At 39.5% G+C, this 21,561-nt stretch overlaps 1 protein-coding gene across 1 annotated transcript; it reads right to left on the bottom strand.

Annotated features, from left to right (window-relative positions):
• Positions 1-261: 261 nt before the first annotated feature.
• Positions 262-18,361, bottom strand: pals1b (protein associated with LIN7 1, MAGUK p55 family member b). The gene is made up of 14 exons (XM_054618523.1): positions 18,224-18,361; positions 14,401-14,867; positions 13,127-13,335; positions 9,626-9,703; positions 6,563-6,670; positions 5,823-5,984; positions 5,236-5,313; positions 4,959-5,142; positions 3,579-3,647; positions 3,323-3,394; positions 2,513-2,674; positions 2,118-2,320; positions 1,707-1,817; positions 262-1,229 (listed from the first exon to the last, which is right to left on the bottom strand). Exons 2-14 carry the CDS (start codon positions 14,726-14,728, stop codon positions 1,053-1,055), a joined length of 1,941 nt encoding a protein of 646 aa, XP_054474498.1. The 5' UTR covers positions 14,729-14,867; positions 18,224-18,361; the 3' UTR covers positions 262-1,052.
• Positions 18,362-21,561: the final 3,200 nt, after the last annotated feature.

Consider the following 21,561-nt stretch of genomic DNA (forward strand, 5'->3'; position numbering starts at 1 on the left):
CAGCACGTGCTGGGAAACATTTTGTGCAAGTGTTAAGGTAACCCAGCTAGATGAGGAATGGCAGCCATCTTGCATCAGAATGCTACATTTAACACATTGTTTCTAATTACTGTAGGACTTTGCAAAGGTTGAATTAGTACACATTTGTGTTGTTACACCAATATTATCAACTGATTTAAAATAACGTTCTCCAATTTAAGATTACAAGTCAAATGAAATCAATGCATCAGTGCGTTTATCACTCGTTCACATTTGTTCTGATTTTATTAACACTTTTCCAGAATTGTGCTTATCATTCAAGAAGTTCTCTGCAAAGACGCAATACTGTATTTGTTGGAGTTACACTAACCAATAAGGAAATTATTACAGGAGTACTTTGCAATATGAAATTCTCAGCTACAGACAATATCTTAGATTTGAGGTCTGTTATCACCGCATAAATGAGACATGAAACTACAAAACATAATACTGACACTGGTGTAGAGGAAGTACCTCAAAACTGTGCAGGTTACAGCAGTATTTTGCATCCGTGTTACTGAATGGAAGACGTTACACAGCAGTCACTAATTCTTCTAATTCGTACCCAAACAGCTTTTGGTTTACTGCTTTATCAAGAAGCTATTTCAAAATTGTGACAGTCACACTCTTCAAGTTGAGTGTGACAGTTGTATATCACACGCACAGAAAAATCGATAAAATATTTTATCCTTTTGGCTAGAAAATATATATATTTACAATTATAAATAACTATTCAGAATAGGATAGAAACATTTCTATGTGTTTGATAAATGACTTTGCATAAAACTGAGATCAACAATAAACAAACAGAAAAAAACCACAAAGACACCAACAACAAGTTAATGAAAAGTGAGAAAGAGTCCATCCCTGCAACATGCCGTAAAGATCACCTCTTCTACAAACGAGGAGAATGTGCATGTGAATATCCAAACACAATCAGCACTGTCCATCCTTCATTTTTCAATCACCAGGAACATTAATTTATGTTTGACTCCTTCAACCCTGTGGCTACCTGCAGTCACACCCTGTGACCTCTAGCACAGCCAAGAGGTGGGCACCCACTGCGGTTCAGTGTCCAGCTTGTCTATCAGCCTGCGCAGCTCGTGGAATGCCTGCTCTGGATCCATGTTCACGATGGTTGCGTCAAAGAAGTGGCCGAAATTGTGCTCCATCTCGCGGGCCTTTTCAATAACCTCCTTTAGCTCTTCGGGCTGTGCAAAGAAAACAAGACATTTATTTTTTTAGACAGTTTCTTTCAAAATGAATGATCTGTATTGGACGTAAAAATGAAATGCTTGTACGGTCATTATGTTCTTTTATAATTTATTGATTTGAATACTTTGATATCACTGTGATAGCTGTGTATCGGTTTCATGTGATGCAATACTTTTATTTCCGGTGTATTGTGTATTAAGAGTACAAGGAGTAAACAATCATTTTTTACTATTAACGCCGTGATAAAGACCCTTTGAGGTCAAAACCGGACAAAAAAAAAGCTTTAAACATAACTACTTTCTTTGCTTCGCCTAAGAGTGCCTGAAGAATGTTTTTCTCTTCTGTGATGAATCTTAAATGTTTAATTTTGCTGAAATATGTTGCATCTGTTATGCAAGTAACTGCATGCAAGATGTACAAACTATGAAACTTACAATGTGTGTATTAACTTATGAGGGAAATATAGTGGGTACCTTTGGTGTTTTCCCCTCTGCGGCCAGCAGGGTGCGTAGACGTTCCTGAGAAGGAGGAGCGATGAAGATGACATAGGGCTTGAGGTTGGAGGACCTGAATACCTGCAGTGACTGACAAGAGGAGGAACAGGGACGTGTGAGTATATGAAATGGATTGCAAGACCAAACCAAGCACTATTATGGTGTCTTCTTTACTGACTATAAAGTATTTTCTATATCACTCAGCATTCATTTTGTTTTTATCAACCAAAACACAATGACATTTATGTTCAGAACTTAAAAAGGCTTAATTATCTTCCCGTCAAGCCCCAATGGTTGAGATCAAGACAGAGGGATGTAATGTGCTTTGTAATTAACATGTAAGACTGAGACAATGTTGGGAATTGTCCAGACAGTACTCGAGTCTCCTACCCTGGTGTGGAGGCAGAGCAAACAGATGCGTCCAGAGTTGATGACGTGTCGAACTGAGTCGGTGCTGGTGCCGTAAAAGTTCTTCTCATATTCCCCCGACTCAATGAATTTCCCTGCCGCTAAGTCGGTGTCAAAGGCAGGCCGACTCACAAAATGGTACTCGCGCCCATTCCGCTCATGTATCCTTGAGTTTCTGGTTGTGTCTGAGCCAAGAAGAATAGATCAATTTGATTTATTGCAAAAATCCTCTAGCTATTTTGTACCAAGTGGCACAAATGTTTTGACAATAAGATTAGTGAATGTTGTGCAGTTGCAGGTGATGAAAGGTGATATGTCAAATCACAAAACACTTGAATATTACATTTCCCCCATGCTTCGACACGGCATGGACTTACGTGGAACAGCAACAGCAAACTTTTCCGGTTCGATGGACAGAAGTCTTCGACGCAGCTCATCGTGACCGCTGTTTGTGGGACCGATTAGACCAATGGGGCGTTTACGATTGGCAGGCTGGTGATAGAGTGACATCTCCTCATAGGTCAGGATGTCATCGTAGTCTGAAGAAACAGTTGGGAAGGATAATGAAACAAACCTAATTCTTTCTCGCTCTTGGGATACTTTTCTGTAACAAACTGTGAGATTTGACCTCTCTTTGGTTGCAGGTGAGAGGTAATAATAACATACTATAATGTTATAATTCCTGTGTCTGTGTGGGAGTTTTTCCTTTTATATCAATGTACTGCTTCATATTTGACCTTCTATCAAGTATATATGTGTTTTTTATTTATTAGCTAACAACATCATGCATCCCTCTTCAAGCCATCTAGGCACCTGCTGATCACCTGTTGCTGCCCCCTCTGATCCCGTCTGTGAAGACAGGACTAATCTGAGCCGTGACACACGAGTCAGGACAAGCTGCTGTGAGAGCGACAAGACATGTCAACTCTGGCTAACGTGTAGGGTTATCACTGACGATGTATGGACACTTGGAGGTAGTGTTTTACTAGTAGCCCAGGACAGGAGGTAGTGTTTTACTTGTGATAAATGAGAGGCGACAGTAGGAGTTTTGTGGGTTAAAGGTGCAGCTTCTCAACAGTGGTTGTTGAGGAAGGGGAGAACATTCTGAAACCAGCAACCCACTTCTCAAAATGTTAAGCTTATTAAGAAACACAGTGAGAAAAAAGAAAGAAAAAGTAGAGTCTTACCAAAGTCTCTGCTCAAGGTAGACGGGCTCTTCTTCTTCTGTCTCTTGCTTTTCTTTGCATACCAAAGCCTCCCTGGAGAAACGACAAGTCCAAAATATTTGCTTTAAAATGGGTTTTATCATTTCACTTTGTTACAACCTTCTAGACACCACAAACTCTATTTTCATTTGAGTCAGGGTGGATGCAAAATGTTTGCAAATCATATCTTGTATTTTCTCACCACATAGTGTGTGTTTACACATTTTACGCTTACTACCTTGGTGCTCTCGACTCCTGTCTGTTATAGTTTTCTTCAAGGTCTCTCTCTGTTGCTGGAAGCTTTTTCCTGAAAAAGTGAAAAGCAAGGACAAGCAGATCAGCTCTCCAACTCTGTAAATATAGATAGACAAATCCAGTTTATTTTCCCTTTCAAAAGCCCATATGAATTTTAAAATGTACAGATTTGGTCCCTATATATAGCTTATGGATAACATGCACTGGACAACAAAACTAAGAAACCGAAAATTGCAAAAAAAACAACAAGTGTAAAGCTATTCTAGGCCTAGAACTGTTTTTTTATAGTCCTCCTGTTGAGGACCCGCTTTCCATTTCCACTGCTTAACCTCATTTTCTTGTAGCCACAACAGACCTTGGTCAGAGAGTAATCGCAAATAATTCTTAGGCGTTTGTTCTAATCTGCTTGATGTGCCAGGTGGGTGGTGCTTCCTGGCAGGATAGTAGTTCAAGGTTTGTTACTACTCACAGTACTTTACTTTGGCTTTACAGTTTCCCAAACTATTGTTATGGATGGATGGGAAGTCCTGTGTAGTTTATGCATTATTGATAAGATTTTTTTATCATACATATGTGTATCTTTCATGTACTACAGACTGTTAACTCTGTAACTGTTGTTTTTGCTGGCAGTTCAGCATTTTGTAAGTTTCACTGCTGAATGATAAGGTAAAGTCAGACAATGCTGTTTGTGTGTTACAAAGCTGTTGCTGATGACTGCAGGGATTTTATTAACCAAAGAAAGCTTTAATTACAGTCTACATACAATTGTGTGTGACATATCCTGGTAAGATTACAGTTATATTTTCTATATTGACCTACATGTGTGCACTGGTTGGACAATTCCAGATAAAAAAATGTATTCAAGTTATTCAGCATGTAAATCTATTTTCAAATATTTGCTTTATCACCCAAGTTCCCTTGTTCTGAAAATATTTACTGTCGATACAACATTAAAGACACTTATTTGCATGCAACTCCCATTTTGTTTCTCCCTTTCTCACATTTTTTAGCCACATTTACTGTACAGAATGTGAAAATACCAAACGGGCAAAGTGCAGAAAGTTAATAAAAAAAACCTTGAAAACATAAGACTGATATAAGTTGTAAAATAGACAGCTGTATGCATTGTAAGTAGACATACCTTATGAGCTTTGATACAGTACAATGTTTTGTAGTTCAGTTTAGTGATAAACAAAACATAGGAACACATAATCTAACAATTTACCATATAAGTAGATGCTTTTTGGTATTGGTAGCAATTTGTCCTTGCAGTAGTTATCTGCCCTTGTGAAGCAATAAACTATATATTTATATACCTATATACATACTGATTATTGGTCTTCAGCCCTGGTCTGATCCCTACCTGGAATGAGTCCAGCCAGAGGCTGGTTGTCCTCATCTCCGTCCCTGTAGGCCTGCCACCAGTTGGGGTCGTCCTGGCTGATGACATGGAGGATGTCTCCCTTCTGGAAGGACAGGCCCAGCTCCCGACATGGCACGAAGGGGTCATCGGAGGGGTCGTAGTCAAAGTAAGCTCGTACGTGCATCTGAGGACGGGGTTTACAACGTCAAGGTTGCCGTTGCGTGCATGCAGACAGGCGGTCTCACATACGCACACACTCGCATCATTAGAGACTTACCACAGTCTGTCTGTGTGGAGCAGGTTTAATCTGAGAGCTCGGGATGAGGAGGAATGTCAGAGTGCCTTGCATTTGTTGCTGATGGAAAAGATGAGAAGCAATGATTAAACATGACAGGGATCAAATTTCAACTGCATTTATTTACCTCAAAATCTAAACACTGTTTTACTGCTTTGCATATTTCTCAGAACTAAATGCATCAAGTGTTTGTGTCTACATTGTAGATAAGATAAAAAGTAGTGAGAGTGAAGCCCACAAACGCTATCAACAAAAAACACCTAATGAAATTTCTAAGACTAGATATATTTGTCAAACTTACTAACATTAATTTACATTAATCTAGAGGTTGATATGCATTGTGGGTGAAACTTTATGTCACCAGCTATTGAGTAACCGATGTTCTAAGTACCAGACCACTTTATGAATACATTCAGATGCCTTTAATAGTACTGTATGAATACAATTTTAGATTTAAAGATATTTTCAGCACCCATATGTACTCTATAACAAAGCTGTAACAGACTAAATTTTCTTGTTATTATTACTCTTAATAATCAAGAGACCACCGGATAACTTCTGGTCCTCACCAGTAAGTCGTGGACTTCATTGACGTGTTTCCCACGAATAGATACCCCGTTGATCTCCAGGATCTCGTCTCCCTCACTGAGAAGGCCGCTCTTCTCTGCTGCTCCACCTTTCACCACCCGACTCACCAACACACTGTCCATGTCATTACGTACTGTTGCACCCTGATGGCCACACACACGTACCACAAATTAAATCCATAATTTTCTCTAAAATAACAGTGAACAAAGAAATACACGTCTAAAAGCAAAAAGGAGAGGCAACAGTTTAAAATCAAACAAAATATGTCACATACAGTGAACAGTATTGTATCATTTCCAATTTTTTCAAATTTCCCTCTGGAGCTCACATTGACAGGCCTTTTTCTGCCCTGTTGGTTTGTGGGTACACTGACACTGACACACCCAGATGATAAATGTGCGTGGTGGAACATTTTGAAGGCTTAGAGTAGAGGCTTTTATATTGGACACACAAAAACTCAACAATAAATAAACACAATTACATACAACCATATGTGTCTTTGCTCATCATTCATCATTTTTGTTGTTCCCTTAAATGCCACAAATTAAATGCTGCATTGATATTTTTACATTTTTGTACTGTAGTTACATACAATACCAACTTTGATTTTTAGGGTCTGTAACAACTATCCTTGTTTTGGCTGTGAAGGTGTGAAAAAATATACAAAGACATACTGTATGTACAGAGCAATAACAGAGGGTAGTATAATATGGCGTCTCACCAGTGGAGTGTCACGGGCCTTTTCCAGCCGCACCAGCTTAACTGTCTCTCCAATGTACTGGGTCAAATTGTCTTCTTCCATTTCCTGCCCTGCCACACTGTCATGAGCCTTTATCAGTGCCTGACACATAAAAAAAACACAGAGAAACACATCGAGACAAACAGTACAGACATACAAAAGTTTAACAGACACATAAAGGACAGAAACACGGACAGAAAGGAGGAGGCAGCATGAGGTTAAGAGAATCAAATGCATGAATGGCTTCTGATTGTGTCTCTGTATAGATGGTGTCCTTTATAGCAACTATGGTTGGTATGGAAATGAAGTGATCATGAGTCATGTCGCATGGTTTACAACATGATGTACATTTATTGAGTAGTTTGCACTTGTCAGAGTAAACGGATGGAGAAGAAGATACCAAAGAAATGACTAAATCGTTTTCCATGCACCTGCCACCAGAAGCCTACCTATACCCCTATCTTTTTTTAACAAGGCCAGTCAGCAAACCCAGCAGAAATAATACAGAGATTGCTCCTTCACTTTATTTAACGTGACAAGCGCTCTGAGCCCCACAATTAATAACCGTCGGTCCGAATTAGTTTCTCTATCCTGCAGCAGAGGGGACATAAGAGAGCAGAGGCCGGGCTAAGCTTTGGCGTACACACAATCCGTCTTAATCTCCACCTCCATTTAACAGTCAGGATCCACCACCATCAATCATCAAACACCATCGGCTTGCCCGCTGGCGAAGAAACTGTGTCCTACTCTCTAAGAAATACAGGTGCTAAATAGAACCAAATAGCGTTCTTTGGCTTATCCCCATAGGAAACCCTTTTTGGTTCCTGATAGAACCTTTTCTTAAGGTTCCATCTGGAACCCTTTAAGTGGGTTCTACATTGAACCCAACATAAAGAGCTACACCTATGAGAGGTTCTACTGATAATCCTACTATGGTGCAATGGTTCCACCATGAACCCTGTCTGGTGGTCCAATTCAGCACCTTTTTACCTTCTAAGCGTGGTAACAAGAACCCACCCAGACTCCTTAAGGGATTAATCAGGTTTCACAATCATAGTTTTTTAGTTGTTTGGGCTGGGAAGATCTCTTAACACTCATGCTTTCAACTATCCTGGAAGATATACATCTTTCCAAAAGGGTTCTTTGGATGAAAAAAGGCGTATTGTTAGATTCTCATGTCTCATCATAGTCATGTGTCTTCCTCACTGGCAACAAGCTCTCACAAGAGGAGCTTTTTTGCATCATAACTAGGAAAAGTGTACAAAAGAAAGATTTCCTTACATCCATTTAACTTTACAAACACACCCCTTGAAAAAAACTTTATTCCAAAAAGGGTTCTTCAGAGGCAAATGGTTCGGGGTAGAACCTCAGGCTTTAAATAAGAACCCTTATTTCTAAGGACGAAAACAATTAAATGGTGTGTAAACTTCTTACACGTGTACCTAACCATTTGTTTCCGGTATGAGGTTGTCTACCTGTACATACTACAGGGTGACTCATGTTAGCCTCTGCTCCCCGCAGAGATCAACATAATCTGTTCCACTTTCTGTGCCACAAGGCAGCTCACATCACATCATACTGCCCCCGCTGGCTACATGGATCCAGCTCAGTGGAGGGCTTAACAGGGCAATGAGAGAAAGCGGTAGTTAAAAGTCATTTTGGGCCAAAATCAGGCCCCAGGCGTTCCCCTGTCAGAACCCTTAACCATAAAACCACAGCAGCGTCATCCACCTGAGGTGTTTTCTCACCTAACTGCCCCTCTAAAGGATGATAATGTCTGATAATGTGGCAGTTCAAGCCACTTCAAAGCAATTTGAATATCTGTTTGAATTTTGTCATGTCTTCATATTTCACTGAAGAGATGCAAAGGTAAAGTGAGTAAGTCTTTTTATAATGTGACTCCTTACTCAGCTGCGGAAGTGGCCTGCTCGTATCTGTGATGTCTAATCGTTTCTGTAAAGATGGAGGAAGTGGCACACCTAAGAGGGCCCTTATCATTTTCCAGATAGTCAGCAGTGCCAGCAGCAGTCTAGGCAAAGCAATGTATCATCCTTACAAAACAGGTTACAGCCAAATTGGAACCGGATTAACTGTCAGCATGCTAGATGTCTAAACAAATGGACAAAGAGACATAAATGATGTCTATGAGCAGGTGTTTTGCTGGTGGGAGCAGACCAACGTTTTCCTTACATTAGGGTCAGCCTACATTTTAGAAAAAGGTATTTAAAATAAATATGTGAAGCATAGCGAGAGGTGAATTATTGTTTCAACAAACTATTTAAAGATTAATTGGCAATCCTTTTGAAATTAACAACATGGATTAAGGTCAAGTCGCAAAATTTTCAGAAAAAGACTATCAAATGATTATCACAGTTATTTGTATGAAAATGATTGCTCAACTAACATTACATAATTGTGAACTTTCCATCCACAATAGTCGACCTTCTGAAAGGTTAAATGGTATAATTTATATAAACACAACAACTTATTGCAGATAAACTACAGACCAAAGCTTCAACACAAATACATATGACATATATCAGCAGGATCTTTGACATCTTTTTATTACCTCTTTTTCCTAATCAATTTAACATGGAAAAAAATATATAAAATATATTTTTTTCTTAAAATATTTCATCTATTAAGCAAACATTCGCCCCGCCACTGTATCATGATGGAGAAATCTGTCATATGATCTGCCTTTTAACTCAGTATGTTTAACGATACAAGGTCACACAAAAGAAACTACCCTCCATTTGCCTTTGAGCTGGGAAGCAGCTAAGGGCCATTCTTTCCTTTTATAATAGACTATTATATACTTAATCCTGATGTCTGACATCCCAGTTGAAGGTGCAGGAGAAACAATTACCCTATTGGAATTAGAAAAGTATATAACAATAATTATATTTCCTGTATTCAAATGATCTGGATATTAACTAAATAAAAGAGTTGGTCCATAAGGCACAGCTGAGACTCACTTGTGTTGTCTTATAACAATAGCACTGGTTATTAATATAAGTCACAACTGAAAAGCTGACATCTGACCTGGAGATGAGGTTTGGTGAGCAGAACCTTGAGCTCCAAACCCTCCTTATGTTGGCTCGACTGGAGAATCTTCTGGACCTGAACAGGAACACAGACACAGAACTACAGTGGGCTAAATGACACTAAGAGAGATAAACAGGGTGACCAAGTTAAGTAAAGTACAAAATAAAAGAGTTAAATATCAATTTAGTCTCTTAAACCGTTTCTTATATACATCAAAACTACAATCAACATCTCGAATCTCTAAAACTCTTTTCTAGTCTCTTAACTTTTTAAAATGTAAAGTCTAAAGTCACTAGGACCCATTTATTTTTTCTTAAACATTAAGACAAATAAGTAAAACTGTGACTTAAGTCAGATCTGAGTCTAAACCTGCCAGATTCCATCAGAACTACTTGTCAGATGGTTGAATAGCATGTTGAAACTGATTGTCCGACAATTTCTGTAACTTGCTGGAACCCACAACCGACAACATTCAAACTCATTACACACATTGGTTGGCCAACTGTGTGGAGGTGAGAGAGAAAGCCAGGGACTTGGGCTTATCTCTCAAGCTCTCTTTTTCATGCGTGACCCAACTGTTTCACTTTTCATGTGAACAGTGCAACAGTGCAACAGTATGAATGTCTTCAGGGAGAGACTTTGCGCCTCTATCCCTTTATTTAGCGATAAAAGTGACATCATATCTTTCTATGACGGCCGTCTCACAGCTGTAGGTGAGTGTGGCCATTTGGAACCTGTACAAACGCTTTTGAATTCCGATGTGGTAAGACAAGCGGTTGAACAAACTACTTCTTTTCTGGCGTTACTTTTCCCTTAAGCCATGTTTATCAAGTCATCACTTCTTAATACATTAATGCCATAGAGAGGATGCATTCTTTGGATTTTAGTGACTCAATGATCCCCTCAATGGCACAAACTTCAGAGGACACTTTCAACATTTTAAACATCATATCTCAGTTCCATTTGTGTTGAGATATCCCAAACACAAAACATACAAAAACCTCATGAGTGGATACAAGTTACTTTACTTGTATCCCTTGCTTGGTGTTGGTGCCTTTTTATCAGACTGGGTTTAACATCTTGCTGACATTAACGCTTTCCAACAGGTTTTATTTTCTGACGCTTACACCGGACATTATTATTCATTACGTATTAGTTTGAGAAGAGCAGATTTCATAGTTGCTAGGCCCAGGTTGACCCAACACCAATACCTATTGTAGTAATCCTACAGTATATCAACAGTATTAACTGTATAATAATCCTGCAGAAAAGCATGTTCAGGATCACAAAGTCAATACAACCAAATTTGGGCTGCACACATATCTATATTAAGTATATACACTAAATTGATTGTAAACTAAACAGCACAGATTTTATAAGAATATCTTCCTCTTTTCTTCCATGGCTTTTCAGACTTTCCACTCTGCTCATTTTTGTCCTTCCTTTCTCTTCTCCTCTGTTACATGGCTCTATTTTAATCATTTAGTTGTCACTTGTGTTGTCATTTAGTGGGAAGTTGCTATTGTCTGTGGCTTGGACCGTGTAGTGAGTCAACAGAAGGCATTTTGGTGTTCTGATTCTCCGTCTTTCTTCCTCTTCATCGCCTGTTTGGAGCTTAGTTCATCTATTACACTAATCAAACCCTCACTAACAAGGTGACGCACTTTCCCCTCCCCTCCCCTCCCCCCGAGCAACGCTGCGCCTCGACCCACGCTGATGTAAGCTGCTGGAGTTTCTTTTTCTGGCCGCCCAGATCCTGGCCTCCTTCCTGCAATGTTCTGCACCGCTCAGCCAGCACCTAAGGCTACTGGGAGATTAGTTTACCCAACAGCCAATCTGAGTGTCACACAGCACAGCCACTTAGTTAAGACACACTGCAGCTCAAACTGTTACGTGTTGTTAAGCACTTCGGGAGCTGGGCCTGGTGGGTGAGTGCACACACTGATTTACTGTACGCAGGAAGACAACGTGCTGCATGCGAGAAGCAAAACATATCATCTAACGCAGCCCCTCAATCCTCAACCAACTCTTGTCAAGACTGGAATACAAATTCTGTAGCCGTACTGCTTGGTGTCCTTTGAATGAACTCTAGCAGCCTGTTTCGTCAAAACAAGGTTGACTCTTACACATCTAGCCGTTAGCTGAAAATCACACTGCACCAGTCTGACTGCGCTGAAAAGCCTTTGTTACATTCTTTCATGTTACATCTATTAAAAGTTGACACTAATCCTAAGTGCACATTGTGGGTGTAGCATGTCATTGTTGTACAGAGCTTCTACCTAATTCATAGCAAACCATATCACAATTTCTGTCGGGGACTGAGTTCTGTGTGACTGTGGCTGCATTTGAACACTCATCACGCAGAGGCTCGGCTCCACAGGCACACAAGTCAATTACTGTCGCTTTGCTTCAGTGGGAACAACCGGCTTGTGTTTAGTCAACGAGGAAGTCAGGTGTGGCACATGCCCACCTACTCAAACCTGAATACTGAGATGGTTTCTTGCTCTCTGTCACTCTCTGTACGGGGGCTCAGGAGTCAGAATCGTCACAGGAAACAGCAATCGGTAGACAGGGGATTTAAATAAAATATACCGTGAAGCACCTTTCATATAGGACACGGTTTGCACTGCATTCGCCGTGGGAGTTGAGCACATTGCAACGCGCTGTGCACACACTTTGCTCAATGCTGAAAAAAGCTGCTGAGGAGATGTGCAAGCCATTGGAAATAATGGGTTTTATTGCACAGTTGTAGCGTTCTGTGTGAAAGGCCCTTGTTTGGATGTTTGATTCAGTTTATTTCCCCACCATGGGAATAGTTAATGCCTTCTTCCCTTTCTTTCCTTGTCCATCTTCTTGTCATCTCACCCTTGTTTCGCCCTAATTCTCCAATATAATTTCTTTATATCCTTCTGCCTCTTTTTCAATTCCTAGCACACTAAATTTTCATGCATGGCCTGGATCCAACAAATGCCTCATTTTTGTTTTCACTCACCTTGTTAACCACAAGACAATTTACATTTCATAATTATTCAGACTGGCACGGCTGTCTTTTCAGCAGCTTTGTTGAATAAATCATCACCACAAGCAAATATTGTGCTTCATTGAGTTTGTTCAGATACTTCACCCACAGAGGCACTTGCCTATAAATTAGGCTTAATGTGGTCCAAAAAGCAAATTGGCAAATACTATTATCTAAGCTTGTTTATGCCTGTATGCAAAAGTTGCCACCCTTTACTACTCTACTACTGCTAGTCTCATGAGCTAAAGAATATATTTTGTGGCATGCTTGAAAATTTCTAAAATCTAAGTGAGTTATTCATTACTCTGGGTACAAGTTAGTCTAGTCAAGTTAGTCATTTACAAACTATAAGATGCAGCAGTAAATTACGTTAACATGAAACCCAGCTCTCACTTTTCCAACCTTTAATACCGCAACAAAGTCAAAGTAAATCCACACAATGTTTTTTTCAGTTGTTTCAAAATGAGCATCATAGGTACCTCCTGGCAGAGGTCCTCTGCTTGTGATGTGAGGGGTGAGGTGGGAATGACTCTGGTCATCTGCTCGGAGACAGCACTGTAGATGGTGTAGGCATTCTTGAAGTCCTCCTTGGCAAGGAGCTGCATTATCAGCTCCACATCCTCCTGGCTTTGTGCATCAGCCAGGCAGTGCTTTGCCCACTTCAGAGCCTGCAGCAGCTCCACCATATCTGAGCAAGAGGCAGAGACAATGAGGGAACAAGCAATACAGAGAAACACAGGGGCATGACAGGAGTACTCAACATGCTAAGAGTTATGTGTGTGCTTTTGCAAATTAGGGATGAAATTGTCTGATATTATAATTATCTATATTTAAGATTTTAATTAGGAGCTTTTCATGACTCTGGGAGGGGCAAACATATTTTGTCTATTGAGAGTGGACAAAGGCTCTTGAATCCCCCAGATTCTACCTCACAGCTTTCTGAGGAGTAGAGGTGTTTTTCACTGTCTTTATAAGAAAGGGTTCTGATGTATGTATTTAGCTGTATATATACTATCAAAGACGTCAGAACTGTCTGCATGACAATCAACTCTCACTTCTGTTCTCACTAGACACTCTTTGCAACTTAAAGGGCACTTGAAGCCTGCAGACTTCCAACAAGGTTGTTTCAATTAAGTGAAAAAAGAATGTGTGTATCTGCCCTTTGATTCAAATCCACTCCAAAATGTAACGGGTTCTTTCTTGGCCCATGCTACACCGTTTAAATGAATCGGTCCAACGGTTTTTCCTTAATCCTGCTGACAAACAAACCAAAACCCGAAAAACATAACCTCATTGGCAGAGGTGATGAAGTAAATATAACTAATTACGTAAAAGAGACTGATTTAATAATGAGCCCATCCAACTTTGTTCATTTAATTTGTGTACACAATCAATCATTTTTTCTACACATAGAGTGAGTTGTGCAGAAGAAAATATACAAAAATATTTTGTGGACACATTTAATTGCAGATGTAATACCCTTTTGTATTATCAGATTAAATAATCAGAAATGTTTTTTTCCTGTGGCAACAGGAACAAGTCCCTAATCAGTTGAAATGGTGGACAGCCCAAAATCACATCACCCTCCTCCACTACAGCCCTTTGCTCTGTGCCCTCAATAGTCATTGTTTTACTCCTTTTGTTTTCTTTTACACCCTAGTGTCCTCTGAGGTCTAGATTGCTCCCCTCCTTTGTGACATTCTTTCTTCCTTCTAACCCTCTAACCTTTACTGCCCGCCTCCTCTCAACTCACCGGCTACAGGATCCTGGGAGAATGTGTCTTTGGTGGCCTTTTCCTTTCCCTCAAAGGTGGGATTGTCAATGCCCACCTTGGGGTTCTGTGCCAGCTTCTTGAGCCTCAGTGAAGCGTTGGGGTCGATGTCATGCTTCCCCCTGCTGTCCTCCTCTCTCCTCTTCTTGAGCTCCTCCTGGTAGTGCTGGATCCTCTCCATGTGGGCACTGCAGTGTGGAGATTTGATGAGGCCACTGTCGTCCCCTGGACAGTCCACTGCCCTCTCCCTGTGGCTGATGGCCTGACCAGAGGCCTCTTGCACATAACCGTTCATATGGGACATGATCATCCCTGATGCAGCAGCATACAGCTCAAACCACCACAGTGTTTACTGAGATCTGCTTGAGTAATATGAGGCACTGCTCAAAACAGAGGCCATAGCAAGCCGGCGGAGGATGTCCTTTATGTTCTTTCTGTGATCTGTCATCCTGAAATACAAACAGAGAGGTATCTGGTTATCTTAAGTTTTCTTTATTTACTTTATCTTATAGAAGTTTATTTTTTTAAGGAAAAGGTTAAAAAAAAGACTTGTTGGCCGTCTCTTTTATTGCATTCTTAACCATAAACAGAAGTTGAAGGGTCTCATTCGGGGTTGGAATTAGGCCCAGCCAAATGCTGGAAAAATATGCAAGTGGCAGCCAGATTTGCTTCACTCACTAGCCAAAACAATAGTAATCTATTGAGAGCCTGGTAGATTGTGGAATCAACCAGCCACAGTTGCAGGTTGAAAAATGATTTTCCAACCCCGATATCATTGTCAAAAAAGATGTGCACCAGTCAGAGCAAGAGCCAAACAACCGTGGTTGCCATCACATTCTCTATTGTGTTATACTTTAGAAGCATTGAAGGGTGAATCTGGGGTCATTTCTTTTTAAAAATATGATCTTTATTTATTTATTGTTTGCAGAGAAAACCACCATCATCATTAGAGCTCCAGACTGTCATGCCAATGTCAGTTTAAAATGCTGATATCATTATACCGCAATATGAAGTCCTGACTTAACTCATTACTTTTGCAGCTATAAAGTTGCACAATCGATTTAGAAAGACTAACAACAACATTTAACAGACAAGCAATATACTTTATAATACATGTATATAGTTTGTCTTTAAATTAAACTTTTTTTAATGGCTATCTTACTTTTTAAGTCTTGTCTCTTGTCCTGCCCTAATATGTATAGTAGGGCTGGGTAACACTTTAACATAACAATTTTATGTCTCTCAATCGAATCCTATTGTGATAAATCATATATCGAGAAACACTATTACGTTGTCTGAATTGATAATAAGAACAATTTCACAATTGAGAAAACACAATTTCTCTGAAAATCTGATTATTTTGCATTAAAATACTACTTTTTCTTTTTTGTAAGTAGTACTTTTCCTCTGTGAAGTATTTAGTTCACACCAAAGTATACAGAACCATGTAGTTATTTCCTATTTAATAATTGAATAACCAGAAAACATGCTAGATCATGATGCCGTTAAAAGATGTTGGCAATATTGCCCAGCCCTGATGTATAGGGGCCAACTTTACTCCTACCTCCTCTCATCTATCACACCACTAATCTAACTCCTAACATGGAAAGCTCTCTGGCCTAAGTCACCTCAAATCCCTTCAGTTCAACATCATTCAGCCATTTACTTGGGTACACCTGTCCCCAACTGTCTCGTCCCCATGAGAAGCTTAATCACAACATCCATCTGTAGCCTATACCGATCCCCAATTAAAAATACTGCATTTGAAAGCGATGCGTAACACATAATTACTAGGCTACTACCTGATCTCCTCTTGTTGTGATTAAAATGGATTATAATCTGTTTAAGGATTCTTTGTGTGGGGGCGTAGTGGAGAGCAAGGTAGTTCTCCATTCAGAGGATCGGTGGTTCAATACCCGGCTTCGGCAGTCGATGTGTCCTTGGGCAAGACACTTAACCCCAAGTTGCTCCCGAAGGCTTGCCATCGGTGTGGACTGGATGTTGCATGAATGTTAGTTAGAGTCTGATGGTGGCACCTTGCATGGTAGCCTGTCATCAGTGTGTGAATGGGTGAATGATATGCAATATACTACTGATTGTAAGTCGCTTTGGATAAAAGCGTCTGCTAAATGACTGTAATGTAATGTGTATTAATCTGGATTTGCAAATTTGGTAGTATAACAGGGAGATATTCACATCTAGTTCAGTTTGTGAGGAAATAAATGTAATCTATCTCCTAGAAAATGAAACCATTGAGTGAGGGGTGAAAGTGTGATGTGCAGGTCAAAAATAAGGATACATAGAAAGCCTGTCTTCATTTTTCACATAATGACATTAGCTTTGGTTTAAATACCATGCAGAGGCGTAGGTAGTGCTCTATTTCTCCCAACCTGCTATGACTTAAATACATTGTAGACTGGACACACCTGTTTGCATATTTCCCCAATTGTGAAAAAGATCATTTAACTTACATGTTTGCCCTTATTACGGTTTAGGCCTATCATTTAAACACATAATTCTGTGTGGATGACAGAAAAACCCCAAGTACCTAAAAGGATAAACATGGCTTTGTCAATGAAAGCCACCTTTGTCATATAGTCAGTCATACACACATGCCACCTGCTACCTCAGGGCAGCCCTCCCCCTCTTCTACCTACTTCCAACAGCTAATTACATTTGGCAGGTCTATCCCCCAGCTCTTGGACCAAGCTCCTGAACCCCTCCCCTGCGGAAGCATTTAGCTACGTTTAGAGTGGCGGTGTACGGCTGACAAACAGCAGAGACTGCCAGCGGGCCATCTGTTCCTGTGGGCTTAATTAAGCCTGGGATCTCATGTACTAGTCTAGCTCAGTGGCCGCAACAGCACTGGGAGGGATGCTGGGAAGGGAGGGGCAGACGGGACTTGTGTAGATGAATGAGAATGAATGGAAGTGCGAAGACTCACCTAGACATTTATATTTAGGTGGGCGTGTAAACAAGGCAACACGAACAGGTTGGCGTCAGTAAGATATGTGGAGCAAGTTAACAAGATTACAGGGATGGTGGCATATTTCCTACATCCTGTAAATCATGTCACGTGATGTCAAAAGCCAACTAACTGAAAGGTGTGTGTTGACACTGGATGCCCCAAAAATATAAAACACTTACAAAATAAAACAGAATTTATGAGTAATGGTGCTAGAATATCCTCACCCGTGCTGTAATTTCATTATGTTGTTTATTCTGTACACAGGACATGATTAATTGCATGCCTGTCCCTCTTAGGAGATTTATCCCTTCTCAGTTGCAGAGTTTTTTTGGAGGGGTTTACGTTTTTCCTCATCCAAAGCCAGGGTCCAAGGACAGAGAATAATGTTGTATGTTGCACAGATTACGAAGCCACCTGAGGCAGATTGGTGATTTGTGATATCCCTTTGATAACAGTGCTGCAACTTTACAATGCATGTTGAAAATAACTCCAGTGTGCAAAAAGTAACTTGTATAAATGACAATCAAATACAGCTAGTTGACTTTACTATCATAAAAGTAACGTAAATGATACGTAAATGATGGTTTACCCTCTGTAATGTAATCAGATAGCGTTACATGCAGTCTTTCTATTGTTTATACACATACATCTGTTTCCTGCAATGATGTAGGTTAGCACATTCATACACAGCATCAACATGTAGAAACACACTGCTTTCCATTCTACTTCGTATTAGTGAACTATTAACAACAGCAACCAGATTAGCTTAGCAGCCTCGTACCGCTAACTGCGTAGCTTCTCGGGAGCCTTGTCCCGTACCAGACTGCGCGTACTCACCACTCCAAGTACGGGAAGCTGAATGGGTTTATGGAAGAAGTGGTTATTCATTCATAATCCCAAACATCTGATAATGTGTGTTTGATAGACACACGAACGGTCAGGTACAGGCTCACGCTCCTCCCCGGTCCTTACAGGATCGCGTTCAGCCGCTGCAGTGAGTTTTGTGCAGGCTCGGTCGGGACCCTGGTCGGGACACTTGTGGCCATTGCTGTGAGTCTGAGCCTGGTGTTTTGAGTCGTCTCCCTGGCAACACTGCGGCTCCACAGCGCCACCCATTGGCGGTCACGTGATGACACTATACAGTCGGTGGTAACGATAGTGACCACATCTCCCGAGATACAAAAAATACAAATAAAACAACTGTACTTGCTTAAGAAGATTTACCTAAATATTATTAATATTAAATAATGTTATTATACCACATGACACTAATACACTGTGCAATACAATAGTTATAATAGTTTCTGTCTGGATATATAATATTTTAGTTACTGTGGATTCTTTACTGTTTTTTTATTGCTCATTTGCTTATTTATAATACTTATTTTTGATCTTGTTTTTTTTTTTACTATGTCTCTTGTTTGCACTATCCTCTATGCTGCTGTAATCCCGTAAATTTCCCCGCTGCGGGACTAATAAAGGACTTATTTTATTAGCATCAATATACAGTACCAAAAGTAGTACACATTATTACAATGGCACATTTCAGAATAGTATTCATTACTGGACTATAGTTATTGGTGCATTAATGTGAAAGCATCACTTTAATGTTGCAGCTGGTGTAAGTTGTGATTGTTTCAATTACTTTATAGACTGTCAGGTAGTTTAGTCTACATTATACAGAAGATTTATATTATACAGAAGATTTATATATATATATATATATATATTTTATTATTATTATTATTATTATTATTATTATTATTATTATTATTATTATTATTATTATAATCCTCAGTGTGAAGTAGCATAACATAGAATTACTCAAGTAAAGTACCTCAAAATAGTTTTAATGTACAATACTGGAGTAAATGTACCTATTTGCTTTCTAACAATGGTGATAACCAGTAATGAGTAAAGTAAAAGTAATAGCGTTCCTTACGTAACAGTAACAGTAAAAGTAGCCTACTTTATCAGGCAAAAGTACAGAAGCAGTATCACTCATTATGGCCATTGTAAACATTACTGGTGCATTTTATAAAAGCAGCATTTGAACTTTATATACTTTGTGATGGAATGGTCAACTACAGCTTAAAAACACATTTGGGTTTTGGGTTTGAATATTTCATTTAGTGAAAATATCACAAAGCTTTAAGGAAGAGCTGAAACAAGCTAAAACAGAATATGTATGACAGTACAGAAGCCTGTACCAGCTGACCTTTTTGGCCTTTGGGGGCAGTGGAAACAAGTTGTGAACACAGCATTGACAAATTTACAAGTTTTTAGTTGATATGGCAAATTTGCTAGCAAACAGTCACATTTTTACACATCCAACAGATAAATAGCAACACAATGATTCATTAAGGGTTGTGTGTCTGGGCACCTGGTGAATGTCCCTTATTCACTCTCCTGTAGCTCTGTTTTCAATGTGTACCAGCTGAGGGAAATATATGGCTCATTAGCTGCTAAATGCTCCACTGTTCCACTCAAAACCACAAAAATGAACTTCATGGTGGAAAAGTCAGGGTATTGCCTCAGTCAGTATGGTTTACATTTCATAGCAATTCATCCATTAGCTCTTCAGGTATTTTAGTCTGACCAAAGGGCCGATATAGCCATTCACAGAGCCACACAGCTAGCATGGCTAAAAACCTATTTATATCTAATATATTATGAAAAAAAACCTGTAATATATTACAGAAAAATCGGAACATTTGAAAACAGTTGTGAGGTATAAGGAAAACTTCTCATGAAGACATTAAACTGAGCAAAATAAATAGAATTACCTGTACAATAACATTAGACTGTGAAGTTGTTTTAGGTATTTTGTTTATGTAATTGAAATAGCTGTGTAAGGGTGTTTAAATACCATGTGATTGTAAAGGTCAGGAACCTGAAAAAACTTTATTATGGCCTATAACTAGCTATATAAATAGCTCCACAATTAATCCTTGTGTGTAAGCAGCATTTTAAATTGGTTTATGGGGCAAATTACATTAGTAAATGTACTTAATCACTTTCCACCACAGGCTAACAGTGAGTAAACACAAAATGCAAGTTACAGTCAAACCCTTCAGTTATTGAATTTACAGTACCTGTAATTTATACTGCATCTTCAAAAACTACAGATTTGACATTAAAATAATTCCCTAATTATTTCCTCATACATGGCCCAATGGTGACAATTCCTGCCTTCTCATGCATGCAGATTTGTAATTATTACTAATTATCCTGACAACTATTTATTCGTCTATCCCAATGGCCTCAACAAGTTGAAGCATTTCTTGGAAAATTAGAAACTCTGGGAGCAACTCAGAGATGAAATGCTTAGCAAATATTTTGCTACTCTGTCACTGTGTCCTATAATAAAGAAAATACACTTATCGCACTTGAGGGTATAGAGAATTTGCTGTACAGTCATCCCCACACTGATCCCTTTACATTCCACCCATTCACAAAGATTAATTTAAATAAGTTCTCGTCACAGCACTATTAATCATCACCATAATGGGATCTGCTGTCGTTTCACCTTGCAGAGCAGAACAGAAACTGTCTAATCTCATGCAGCCTCTGAAATATCTACACCAAAGCCTGAAGCTGCCTTTTTCCTACTGCATTTTCTATTAGGTTAATCCTTTCTGACACCTCTGTGCTTAACCTCCTTTCCTCATTAGGCTCTCTCCTGCCAGTTCCCGATTCTTAAATACTTTCCTTCCTAGAAAGAGAGACAGTTAAAATCCCCTTTGCTTTGCAGGGCTTCATTCAAATGCAGCTGTTTTTTCTTTGTTCATCTAAGAAGCTGTGGTGGATGAAGTACTCAGATACTTAACATAAAATAATTATTGTAAAAAATATACTCAAAATATAAAAGTCTAAGTACTTGTTCTGTAGCAGTAGTACTTAAAACTAGTCAAGATGCAGCTAGTTTTAAGTACTAATAAGTGCAATGATCCTCTATCTAATCGTCGGGTCACCTATGGTCACAAACATTTTTTTTTTTTGGGGGGGGGTCATAATAATAATAATAATAATAATAATTAAGCCTTTATTAGTCCCACAATGGGGAAATTCAGTTCTCTGCATTTGACCCATCCCGGAGGAGCAGTGGGCTGCAATGAAGCGCCCGGGGAGCAATTTTGGGGTTAGGTGTCTCGCTCAAGGACACCTCGGCATGT

Source organism: Anoplopoma fimbria, chromosome 18 (assembly GCF_027596085.1).
Source record: "Anoplopoma fimbria isolate UVic2021 breed Golden Eagle Sablefish chromosome 18, Afim_UVic_2022, whole genome shotgun sequence".
Taxonomy (NCBI): Eukaryota; Metazoa; Chordata; class Actinopteri; order Perciformes; family Anoplopomatidae; genus Anoplopoma; species Anoplopoma fimbria.